Source organism: Rhamphochromis longiceps, linkage group LG3, assembly GCF_057381845.1.
Source record: "Rhamphochromis longiceps isolate RC_006_pf linkage group LG3, R_longiceps_female_GT1.1, whole genome shotgun sequence".
Lineage (NCBI taxonomy): Eukaryota > Metazoa > Chordata > Actinopteri > Cichliformes > Cichlidae > Rhamphochromis > Rhamphochromis longiceps.
The window spans coordinates 28,980,293-28,992,551 of NC_140559.1; the positions used below are offsets into that span (position 1 = coordinate 28,980,293).

Below are 12,259 nucleotides of genomic sequence, written 5' to 3' on the forward strand. Positions count from 1 at the left end.
TCTCTAAATACACTACAGGTTAGAAATCATAGAAAAAAGACAGAACTTGCCCAAGAATTCATGTGTTTTTAAGGTTTCTACAGTTTACAAGGACTTTAGTGACGCTTATCATAACATGAAGCAATACATACCCCAAATAAAGTTTAATGGTGAATTCGGCTTACTTAAATCCCTAAAATGTGAAATAAATACATGCTTAAAGAGACATTAAGCTAATTTACATGGTGGTGGGGAAACTTCAGCACTGACAAGCGACAGGTGGCGTTACCATGGTGACAAACACACGGACACGGAGTCAAGTTGTCTTCTCTTGTGACCGCAACACGTTACGCACATCAGAGAAACGGTGTTTACTGTGAGTGCAGGAGCTCAGTGCGCATATCAAAGCGATCAAAGGAGATCCGTATAAGGTCAGCTTGTGGTTTGAGTGTGTGTCTAATATAACTGTCGCTGTTTGTTGTCTGTGTCATGCGCTCGTCGTACTTCTGTTTTGTTTTTTAATGTGTCTATTTAATCACGATTTATTCACGATGTTCAGTGATAATGAGGCATTTTTATGCATCCAGAATATTAATAATCTAACGGCGCAATTAAGTCAGCAAAACCCATTCCATATTTTACATAAAATTTATATTATTTCACAGGTTTAATATCATATCTAAACTTGTATGAACGAAATGATAAAAAAAAATATACAGCAAATAAAACATCAAATAAAACATGTTAATAACTGGTGAGACATTTAGCCCTAGTGAAAATATATTACGTTAATACATGAGTGATAATAATAATAAATCATGTAGTTGTGCATGAAAGTACAAGAGTGGACTTTTTCCGACGTGAGGTACTCTCACTTGGATAGGTTATATAGATAATTTGCTTAATTGAAAGAACTTAAAAATTATGAAGTCGTCCATTAAGTTCAAAAGTGTGCAGGTTTAATGAAGACATTCACGACTCTGACTGCGATAATATTTTACTACTGTCTGTAGGCTACTCTGTCATTATTTGACAGGTACTTTTTTATATAACAAAACGGCAGCTGATTTTTTTTTTCTCATGTTAAAGTAATGTAATTATTTTGTTCTGAGTAATATTTTAGGATAAATTTTATATTTTCTTTTTTTGTTTCTTTCATATTTTAATGGCCTTTCTGTAGTTTGATATGGCTTTGTTTTCTACAGGCATTGCTTGTTTGGGTAGTAATTGTAAGCAAATGGGGGCGATCGTGGCTCAAGAGTTGGTAGTTTGCCTTGTACTCGGAAGGTTGCCGGTTCGAGCCTCGCCTCCGACAGTCTCGGTCGTTGTGTGTTAAGCAAGACACTTCACCCGTTACCTGGTAGTGGTCAGAGGGCCCGGTGGCGCCAGTGTCCGGCAGGCTCGCCTCTGTCAGTGCGCCCCAGGGTGGCTGTGGCTGCAACATAGCATGCCATCACCAATGTGTGAATTACTGAATGTAGTGTAAAGTGCTTTGGGGTCCTTATGGACTAAGTAAAGTGCTATACAAATGCAGGCCATTTAAATATGAATTTGAAAACATTAATGGTGTTTTAAAATACATTTTCAATTACACTGATGAACACCAAACAGGAATCGGTTTTAAAATCCAACTTATTCCTCTTTCCCTCTGGAACAAGAATTCGATGGAACGTTATGAATCTCTGGGTCCAGTCGGAGAGGGCAGTTACGGCACCGTGCTTAAGTGCCGTCATCGTGATACTGGTCGCATTGTCGCCATCAAGAAATTCATGGACTCTGATGATGACAAGACTGTGAAGAAGATCGCCCACAGGGAGATCAAGCTACTCAGGGTACCTGTCAATTAATCCATCAGCCTACCACTCATTCAGTCATTAAGTAAAACCTGAATGAAGACATTTACAATAACAAGAGACAAACAACGCTAAAATAACTGTATCAGTTTCTTACCTTAAGTTTAAAAGTCACTATGAGATGATGTGTGAGAGGAACCCAACAGATTATTGTAATCTAAAGGGAAAATTTGAATCTATCCACTAAATATTAGTGTTGACTTGACCATGAATAGTTCAATAACTTTACAGTAATCTGACATCGGACTTACAGGTTATATAAATTAGTATACAACACCTATGGTGGATAAGAGGGTTGTTGTATACTTTAAGCAAGTCACAGTGAAAGGAAATGAATCAGTCCTTATTTCTAAAAGTTTTTTTGTCAACAAGTGTATCTCAAAACATTTGAATATCATGAAAAAGTCAAGGTCCTTGATTTGCTGGGCCTGTGCAGCTTCAGTGGCCCAAAAGCACTGATACCATCAATGATAGACTCAGTACTGTATGCATTCACAGAGTAACCACCCTTATCTTTATAAACTTCAAGCAACTGCGACACGAAAACCTGGTGAACCTCCTAGAAGTGTGGAAGCGCCGCCGCCGCTGGTATCTGGTATTTGAGTTTGTGGAACGGACACTTCTGGATGATCTGGAGCAAAACCCAAGCGGACTGGAGATAAACACATGCCGACAGTACCTGTACCAGATCCTAAGGGCTGCTGCCTTCTGCCATCAGCAAAATGTGAGGACGTATGATTAATTATTCATAAGTTAGCTGTATAGTAAGAGAACACCCACACTAACTTCTGATGCCAAGCCAGCCATTTTGTTCTATAAGCAGTCCTGAAACATGAGAAAAAACAATCACAAAAAAGCTTGAAGGGTTACTCCTAGCAGGCTTTCAATGAGCAATATACCACATGATGCTGGTTCGTTCTTTTCATTTCCAGATCATCCACCGTGACATCAAACCAGAGAACATCCTCATCTCTCAGGACAGTGTGGTTAAGCTGTGTGATTTTGGCTTTGCCCGCACTGTTGCATCGATCAGTGAGGGCAGCGTCCTCACTGACTATGTGGCCACTCGATGGTACAGAGCCCCCGAACTGCTGGTGGGAGACATTAAGTATGGCAAGTAAGTATCTGTGTACTAACCTTGCTGAAATTACCTGTGCTATAGGGTGTTTGTTGATTAGAAATTTTAACATATTTGTGTGTTTGTGTGTGTAGACCTGTAGATGTGTGGGCTTTGGGGTGTGTATTATTAGAGATGTTAACAGGTCAGCCTCTGTTTCCTGGAGACTCGGACCTTGATCAAATATATCAGATCATCCGGTGCTTTGGTAAGCTCTTCACACAGCTTTAGCACATTGTCTTTCCTCTTCCCCATGCTAACTGCACTCTCTTTTCTCTGCTATAGGTAACCTTAAAACTCATCACCAGGAGCTGTTCTACAGAAATCCTGTATTTTCTGGAGTTACACTGCCCGAAAGTTCTGACAGACTCACTCTCCAGCAGCGTTTCCCTACAATCACACCTATTAGCCTGGATCTGGCCCAGGTACAGTTTATTTTAATCTCAGTATATAAAAAATACTTTCTTTTTTAAAATTTTGTTCATGTGGTCTTTTCAGTAGCTGTAGCATATTGTGGATGTATCAGTTAATGGAATCAAAGGAACTAAAAGGCTGTGTGTGGGTTTACAGGAAAAGAAAAATATTTAGATTTAGAAAAACTTGGAGACATGTGAATGCCAGCATCTGTGGCCTTCACATGCATCTTTATTTCTTGCTTGATAACTGTTGGAGTTCTGAAAGTATTTATGTATTTTTGTGTCAGTTTCAGGGTTGAACATATCAGTAATATGTTTGGTTTCTTTTTTTTCTCTTCTTCTCAGAAGTGTCTACACGTAGATCCAGAAAGACGGGCTCAGTGTTCAGAGCTGTTAGAGCATCCACTCTTTACACAAGACTCCTTCCACATCAGGTACCACTTTGTTTTAGATACTCTTGATGCTGGTACACCTTGAAATACATGTGAGCAAGAACAGCACCGATAGCGTGATTTGAAAATTAACATTTGGGCTGGTGAGTAGCCACTAAATTAGAATTACTATCCTGCCTTTCTCTGTGCATTTAGATTTTTGGACGAGCTAAATTCAAAGATCCAAAAAGACCACAGAGAAAACTCTACATTTCCCAAAATAACCAAAAACCCAAGAAAGGATGAAAGGGATGAGAAAAACTGTAATGGCAAGGACAAGAAACAACCTGAGGACACGGATGACAAAGTCAACAAGGAAAAGATGGAGAAAGTAAAGGGGAAACAGCCTTTGAAGTTGTCTAAAACCCCTCGTCAGTCAGAACCTTTAATCTCCACTAAACAATCCAAAGGAGGCAGCAAGGTTATCCACAATGCAGCTCAATCTCCTATGGCTTTGAAAAGTAAAGCAGGCAAAGCTGCTGGTGTAGATTTGAAGAAAGAATCAGAGATTCCAAAGATAACCAGAACCCTTACTTTTGACTCATCAGAGACCATCAAGACTGTAGCAAACCTGGATGTCGCAAACAGCACAGTAGCAAAACCAAAACATGAGCGAGCGCTATCCTCAGATATAAGGGAAGACCCTATGAGAATTATAAAAGACATGTACAGCTCTGACAATACAGTGTCAGGTAGGACTGAAAAAAATACCCCAGAGAGCTCAAGACTGTATCAGTTTGAATCAAGCCAGGATTTTGAACAAAAAATGCATAAAACAATCAAAAAAGGTTCCCAGTTGTTGAAACAATCAACTACTGACCATCTAAATTTCTGCTCGTCTCCAAAACCTTCTGTGGAATCAGCCACTCATTGGTCCAAAACAGACTTGCCAATAAAATCCCCTAAACTGGGAATCAATCATCACATTGAGGTCCATACCACACTGTGTATCACCAAACAGTGTGAGACCAATAGTCATACTGACCAAACAGCTGATTCAGAAGAAAGAAAGACATCCAGAAGTACTGAAGTACTATCATTAAACCTCAAGCCATCTGTGTCTACCTCAAAAATGAACAACTCATCTTCAAAGCTGCTTCCACAGCACATTAACTGTAGAGAAGATAAAGAAACCAAGCTGGGCATGCACGTATCTCATTCTTCTGATGGAGACTACAAGGTACATCCTGAATCTTCTGAACCTTGCTGCCTACATCAGCAGAGCACCAAACCTAAGACCTCCACAGAAGTCACAACAATTTCAAATGAAAACACAATAATAGGGGCTGGTCTTAGGACAACACTGAATGTCTTGAATAAAGAGAACCAAGAAGATATAGTTCTCACTGTGCCCATTAGTGCAACAGCCAACTCATCAGTAACTCAAACCTCAAATGTGTCTTCAGGTAATGACAAACAGAACAACAGCAGTGACTTTGAATCTGACATAAAAGGCTGGAAAGTTCCTCACTCCAAATATTTGGTTGGAGAATCTAAAACAAAGTCTGGATCTTTCAGAGACCACATGAGATCCACAAGAAAGATGAATGACAACCCAGAAAGAAAAGACAAAGCCAGTATATCCAGTGTCCCAGATGTGACTTCAGTCACATCTACAGAAACTCTACACCACAAAGCTTTGACCAGAAGCTCTGTCCTTCACAACGAGGATAATGCAGACTTTGCTGAGCTTGATCTGAGTGTCTCTTGTTCTTCTCCACCCCCTCATCCACCATCCTCCACTCCTGCCCTCATCCCTTCATCCTCCACAACTCTTGTCAACTCCTTAGTCATCAAAACCCATGGCCCAGCCATCAGTGATCATTATATCCTAGGGGCAAGTTCCCATCCAAGAACCCCCACCCTGAGGTATCATAATCAAATACTACTGTGTTTTGTAAATACTGATATGGTTATGTGTCAGTGTCTTCGTTATTAGACTGAGCTTCCCCTAAATTGGTCAGGCCTGTCAGGTGTTTTGAGTCCTGCTTATCTTGCATGGTTTGGTACAAGGTTTTTATCTTTGTTTTTACAGGACTTTAGATAAGTTAAGACATCACGGTGGCATTTATACCCAAAAATCCCAACAGTTTCCATCAAGTCATGTTAAAGAATTACTTACCTTCCAGGTAACAGCTTTCTTTACAGCATAATCAGAAGATTAAAAAAATATTTGAAAATAACGTCTTTGTCCTTTCAGGAGCCAGAGAGGAGTCTAATCTGTGAACACTCCTTTGTATCTGACCGTCTCCAGAATAGCAGCGATGTTTCCAAAAATAATTCACACATACATTTCCCAGATTTAGGTATGTAGAGAAGGTATTCACACATGGTAACAGTTTTTGGCGCGCTAATGGTGATGATGGCAGCTCAATTTGACCCAGTAGTCCAGTTTCCAAGCTATATGATAAGTGTGAGCAATAGCCCCCTTTTGGACTAACTGGGGTTTAAAAAGACCAGTTACATTTGAGATTTGACATGAAAAACACATAAAGAGAGTAGTTTGCTTTGTTTCAACCTGATGTTTTACCACTTTGTAAGTCTGTGGTACATCTATGGGACATGCTAACTTGCACTCTCCACCTCCTTTGTAAAGTTTCAGTGGACACCAAACAATATGTGTAGGGGTAAAAAGAGCAAGATTTTCAATAATCACTTATTTTTCAACCAGTTCCAGAGATTATCGACCTCAACTGGATACTTAGCTAACAACTTTGGGGATCTCTATGTAGGGATGCCCAGCACTCTCACCTAATCACTTGCGCACTCATCTGCACATTCCATTTTGTTGGTATATATTTTATTGTGGTATATGTTATTCTGGCCATTATTGTCAAATGAGTCAGAATCAAATGAGTCATGTCCTGTGTTCTCAGGAAAGCAAAAAGGAGCTGCCACAAACCAGCGAAAAGTCAAACAACCATCCCATCTACCATCAGAACCACAGCAGCGTGGACACAACAGCACTGAAACACACTAAAACAAACATGAAATTTACTTTTATTTATGGACACAAATGTTTATCCTTTTGTCCATTATAAAGGTTTATTTATCTGGATTTTGCTTCTGTAACCAGATTTAGATTGAGTGATTTGTCAAATAACCAAAAACTGTTAAAAACACAGGATCAAAACAGTGAACTTTGAACATTTTTTCAAAGAGATAGACAATGTAAATCATTGTGACTTGTTTTTCTGTTTAATTACGATAAACCTTTTAAAGTGGCAAATAAATAGTTTGTAAATACATTTTCAATCACCGCTTAAACGAATTCATTACATTAGTGTTGTTGTTTTATTTTTTATGAGATCAAAGTAAAAGAGCCTTTAAGGATAAAATAAGGGATGGGTTGTGATTTGCTAACTAAACCTAAGCTAAGAACAGTATCATACAGTCACTGAAACATCCCCAAAACAATCCTGTTACAACAGCCAGGTACAACAACTACTGTTCTAGCTGCTCGATGCGGTAGAGTTTAAAATACACTAATAAAAGAAAAACATTCACAAATCTGTAACAGAAAATCAGGTTCAAAACATGGTCATGGTATGATTTTAAGATTCATCACTTGAGTCCTCAGAAGAGAATGAACCTGCTTTCCAGGTTGCTGATGACTTGGCACTGCGTGATGCCATCTGTGAACGTCCTATTTGTCTTTGTCTATTGGCCAGTAAGTAGTAAAGGATTCTGAGGGCAGCGTTGGATTGGCTGTTAGGGATTGGTATCACAGCAGCTGGCTGTATCCTGACTGGTACTCCAGCATCTTTGGTCTGTGGTTTCTTAAGTGGCGGCTTGACAGATGGCTTTTTAGTTGTAGTGGCTACCTGCTGCTGTAATACAAAGATAAGAGATTAAGTTTGCCTGTAACAAAATGGTTAAACTAGGCTACAGCTAATCTGTCAAGGTGCTACTTCTTAATATATCTAATACATCACCTTCCTGGTGATGGGGGAGGTTGTGGTTATCTCAGTGGGAGTGTCAGGTGTATAATCAAAGAAAATCCTGCAGGTTGCATCCACAGCTGAACCGTCGATCTCTGGAACCGCAAAACCCGTCAGATAGGAGATGGACCGATCTAACAGAGGGGAGGCTTATTTGTCAATTTCTTAACTTTGACGTTAACAGAAACATCTTTTTTGATTTGTTTTTCTATGATAATGTAGCACAACTTTGAAAGTATTACATTTTAACTGGAAGTACATTTATTGCACTTTGCATGTTTCCAAGAGTCTCTTAAGTCGTCACAGGTGGAGAAATACTGAATACATGGTAAATGCATTTTTCTTCTTCCTGGGAAAGCACTATTTACACTTTCTTTTGTGAAAAAATTCTTTGTCTGCTTTTATCCAAAACATAGGATTCAGGATTTGAGTAACATAATTACTATGAGTTGAAATTCAGAGGGTTAAGTTTTAAATTACAGCTCCACAAACTCATTCAGCCTGCAAATGCAGACATATTTACAATTTAAGGCCAGATTCAGTAGTCAGTGGTGAACCTCTATCTTATCTACACCAAGGTCAACAGCTCTGTTTTGTATCAAGGTGTGTGTGCTGCTATTTGATCTGTCAGTGTGCTGCATATTTCATGATGACAGGACTGAGGTGTGTTTTCTTTTGTCTTTGGTTTGTTGCAAAGCCGCCATGAAGATAGCATACTAAAAATAGATCCATTTACCAAATTTGTATTTATAGTATATGTTGTTTAATCATAATCATTTGCATCCTATGGCTTAAGTTCTTCAGATTAAAATTAGTTTACTTGTACTCACCATTAATTAAGTCCACACTCTGAACTTTGAGGAGGAAGAGCAGGAAAATGAAGGGTGAACTCCAAGACATGACCACCGATGCAAGGAACAGAAAAGAAGGTAGACAGAAAGAAGACAGAGAGCAGAGTGACTTAGGAGAGCAAGGTGTTGAATAAAAGAGGCTGAAAGGAGGGAGGAGAAAGAAAGGGAAGACATGTACAATGTCTAGACTGTAAATATTAGTCAGAGCAGGACTGACAGATTTGTGGTTCTGTTTTGCAACAGAGTAAAAGCCACTAATCCTTGCTGCTTTTTTAAACTTTATTCATTTAAGGTTTATGGAGCAATGTCAATATGTGTTCTCCATTACTGGGAACTTTTTCCCAGATTTTGTCATCTTTTCTAGACTTTTCTAAACTGGTCATATAAAAACTGTTTTCATATTATTTATATATAGTAAAACTCCTCCTCAAATCGCTTTTATATCCAAACTGTAAGGCCTGGATATAAAAGATTTTTAAGTTAAATGTTGCCATAACTTTAGCCTGACTGTTATTTAGGGATTGAAGAACCTGCACAGTCACCCAGACTACCTTCATCATTCAGAGATTACAAAATTAAGGCAAAGCTTGGTGAAATACTGTAAAGATATTGTGCTAAAATTAGCATGATGATACCTGCTGGCATTTGTTTGAATGCGTTACACCTTATATTTTAGAGCTACATCAGATGATAAGAAACAAGCATTCAATATTCAAAACTAATTCTGCAAGAAGGATTTAGTATATTTCAAAACCAAGAAAAATATTTATTTAGGTGCTTTTTTTTTTTTATAAACATTTTGCACATTTTGGGTTTTGTTGTTTTTTTTGTTGTTGTTGTTGTTGTTTGTTTTGTTTCTTAGACAGAATAAACCTGCGACCTAAGCTACAATTAGGAAACTACCAAGCTCCTAGTGCAAGGAGCTTTCACTCAAACCAGAGATGACTTCCTTTCAGTCCTACTGCGCAGAAGTTTGCTGTAGTTCCGTTGTGGGCACACCAGGGGGCAGTCAAGAGCTATATAAAAAAACTAATGGTTTAAGTTTTTTTTTTCAATTTATCCTTTAGTTATACAAGTAGTCCGACTGGAACTCAATGCCTCATTCACACCTGTTTCTGATAAACATTAAAATTACAACATTAAAAACAATGAAATACCAATAAAATAACAAAAATGCAAATTTTCTGTTTACACAGTCACATCAAAAATAGGAACAAGTTCCCAGTGATGATTTCATAAGGTAATTCATACATCTTAAGAAATGTCATTACCTATTTAAACTTGCTTCCACACAAAAAGAGATACATTTTCCTTAAAAACTTTGCTTAGTTTTTACAATTGTACCACAAAAGTATCACACAAATTACAACTGTAAAATTCAGTTTTGGGGATAACCCCTTCCTGTTCCAACATGGCTGAATACCAGTGCACAAAACAAGTTCCATGAAGACATGAATGAACAAATTTGATGTGGAAGAACCTGACAGGCCTGCACAGAACATCTTTGGGAAGAATTAGAGTAGAGACTGCGGTGCGAGCCAGGCGTTCTCATCCAACATCAGTGTCTGACCTCACAAATGTGCTTCTAGAACAATGGTCAAAAATTCCCATAAACACCTTTAAACCTTGTGGGAAGCCTTCATAAAAGAGTTGAAGCTGTTATAGCTGTAAAGCGTGGGCTGACATCATATTACACCTTATGAATCCAGAACGGGATGTGACTCGAGTTCATATGTGTGAAGGCAGTTGAGCAAATACTTTGGGCGAGATATAGAGTAAGAAAGAAAAATGAATCTTGACTTTTCTGATCTAACACGAGAAACCCACAAATACATTTGGTTTTAAAGAAAAACTCTGTTAGCAGGGAACACTTTGTTACTTTTACTTGTACATCAGCACAGATAGCTTCACAATACTTTTTGTCACCTTGGGACTTCAAACAAAACTACGGAGCCCCGCAAGGGACAGGGGAGAAAAAAAACATTACAATGAACTTTTCGCAAAACTTTTGCGAGATCCCGAGTTTGTTTTGCGAGATCTCGCAAAAATCCGTCTTAATTTTATTTTTCTCCCATGTCCCTTGCGGGGCTCCGTATAAAACATCTCCACACACCATAAAGAAGGATAATGTTTGTCTATGCCCCTGTCTTATTTACATTCACAAATCTATCAGACTCCTTCGAGAACAAAATCCCCATCATTTGCTCTAATTTGCTTCTCTTTATAATCTCAGCTGTTGGTTTGATGTTTTGCTAAAGGGCTCATTAAACGGTTTATGGAAACAGTTAATCATCCACTTACCACACAGAGGTTTTCCTACAGCAACACAAAGCTGTTCTCTACCTATATGTCATTACTGCCGTTACTCATGTTAAATGAGATTTCCCAACTTCACACAACACCATAAACATAGCAGTGGTTTCTATGGGAGCTAGTGTCTGTTTACCGGCACACACCTACTGTAGCCCTTTGATGTTTCTGGGTTTGTGTACACGTGCTCTACCCTCATGATCCTCTCCCATTATCTCATCACGTGCAAACAAAAGGCAGATTGCTTTTTGAGTCACGCTTTTTTCATGGCAGAGATCCAATAAAGTGTTGGAAACATTCCTCAGGGCTGTTTGGTCCACATTATAATGATAGCATTGCACAGATGCCGCAGATTAGTCGGCTGCACCTCCAGGATTTGAATCTCTCATTCCACCACATGCCACCAGAGCTCTATTGAATTGAGATCTGCTGACTGTAGAGAACAGTGAACTCACTGTCATGTTCAAGAAACCAATTTAAGATGATTTAAACTTTGTGACATGGCGTGACTGGAAGCAGTCATCAGAAGATGTCTGGATATTTTCTCTGTTTTTGGACAATTCTCTGTAAGATACGGAGCCCCGCAAGGGACATGGGAGAAAAATAAAATTAAGACGGACTTTTGAGAGATCTCGCAAAACAAACTCGGGATCTCGCAAAAGTTTTAGCCGCATTCATCGGAGGCCGCCAGCTCGAAGCCGACCGGGAGGTCGAGGCACGATGTGCCGGGAGAGCGGTGTTCCATGGCTGTAGTAGGTCTCGACCTCCCGTTAGCTTCGAGATGGTGGGTGTCAGATCTCCAACAACATCAGAGCACTTTTGCAAATATGTGATGTCTTGCAAACCGAGCAGATATTTGACGTTTACACAACTACATTCACGCCTCAAAATATCTTAAAAGTTTATTTTGTGACCCAGAAAGAGTAATATTACAACTAAGTAGCTGCCGCCATTGTTGGGATTCAACTTTTGCAAGATCCCGAGTTGGTTTTCTTGATCTCGCAAAAGTTCATCGTAATTTTTTTTCTCCCATGTCCCTTGCGGGGATTCGTAGTAAGACTTGTAAATACTTGCGTGGGGAAATCCCAGATCAGCAGTTCCTAAAATAATCAGACCAGTCCGTCTGGCATAAACAACTACACCACTTTCAATGTCACTTAAATCCTATTTCTTTCCATTCTGATGCTCAGTTTGAAGAATCTTGAACTGAGCAGCTGTATGACTGCACCTAATAAAATGGCTCGTGTCCCTGCCTGTTGCTTAGTTCCCCCAGCACCACCATCAATGGGTTTTGACTGAAATGTTTTTGCTACAGCTGACTGGTTTATCACTTGTTTCAGCCTTTCATGAGTCCATCAGAA

The 12,259-nt window shown here is 39.1% G+C and overlaps 2 protein-coding genes across 2 annotated transcripts; one reads left to right on the plus strand and one right to left on the minus strand.

Annotated features, from left to right (window-relative positions):
- Nucleotides 1–277: 277 nt before the first annotated feature.
- On the plus strand, nucleotides 278–6,923 carry LOC146673857 (uncharacterized). Its single transcript, XM_085402344.1, has 11 exons — nucleotides 278–410; nucleotides 1,638–1,811; nucleotides 2,362–2,556; nucleotides 2,765–2,949; nucleotides 3,045–3,157; nucleotides 3,235–3,374; nucleotides 3,711–3,799; nucleotides 3,953–5,665; nucleotides 5,832–5,925; nucleotides 5,997–6,102; nucleotides 6,673–6,923. Exons 2-11 carry the CDS (start codon nucleotides 1,644–1,646, stop codon nucleotides 6,774–6,776), a joined length of 2,907 nt encoding a protein of 968 aa, XP_085258470.1. The 5' UTR covers nucleotides 278–410; nucleotides 1,638–1,643; the 3' UTR covers nucleotides 6,777–6,923.
- Nucleotides 6,787–8,706, minus strand: LOC146673858 (uncharacterized). Its single transcript, XM_085402343.1, has 3 exons — nucleotides 8,568–8,706; nucleotides 7,732–7,871; nucleotides 6,787–7,626 (listed from the first exon to the last, which is right to left on the minus strand). The coding sequence occupies exons 1-3, from the start codon at nucleotides 8,635–8,637 to the stop codon at nucleotides 7,351–7,353; spliced, it is 486 nt and encodes a 161-aa protein (XP_085258469.1). The 5' UTR covers nucleotides 8,638–8,706; the 3' UTR covers nucleotides 6,787–7,350.
- Between the last annotated feature and the right edge of the window lie 3,553 nt (nucleotides 8,707–12,259).

Coding starts and splice junctions, on each gene's coding strand:
- LOC146673857 (XM_085402344.1), top strand. CDS start 1,644: ATGGAACGTTATGAATCTCTGGGTCCAGTCGGAGAGGGCAGTTACGGC. Junction 1,812..2,361: donor GGGAGATCAAGCTACTCAGG/GTACCTGTCAAT, acceptor ATAAACTTCAAG/CAACTGCGACACGAAAACCT. Junction 2,557..2,764: donor CCTTCTGCCATCAGCAAAAT/GTGAGGACGTAT, acceptor TTTCATTTCCAG/ATCATCCACCGTGACATCAA.
- LOC146673858 (XM_085402343.1), bottom strand. CDS start 8,637: ATGTCTTGGAGTTCACCCTTCATTTTCCTGCTCTTCCTCCTCAAAGTT. Junction 7,872..8,567: donor GAGTGTGGACTTAATTAATG/GTGAGTACAAGT, acceptor CCCCTCTGTTAG/ATCGGTCCATCTCCTATCTG. Junction 7,627..7,731: donor CCTCCCCCATCACCAGGAAG/GTGATGTATTAG, acceptor TTTGTATTACAG/CAGCAGGTAGCCACTACAAC.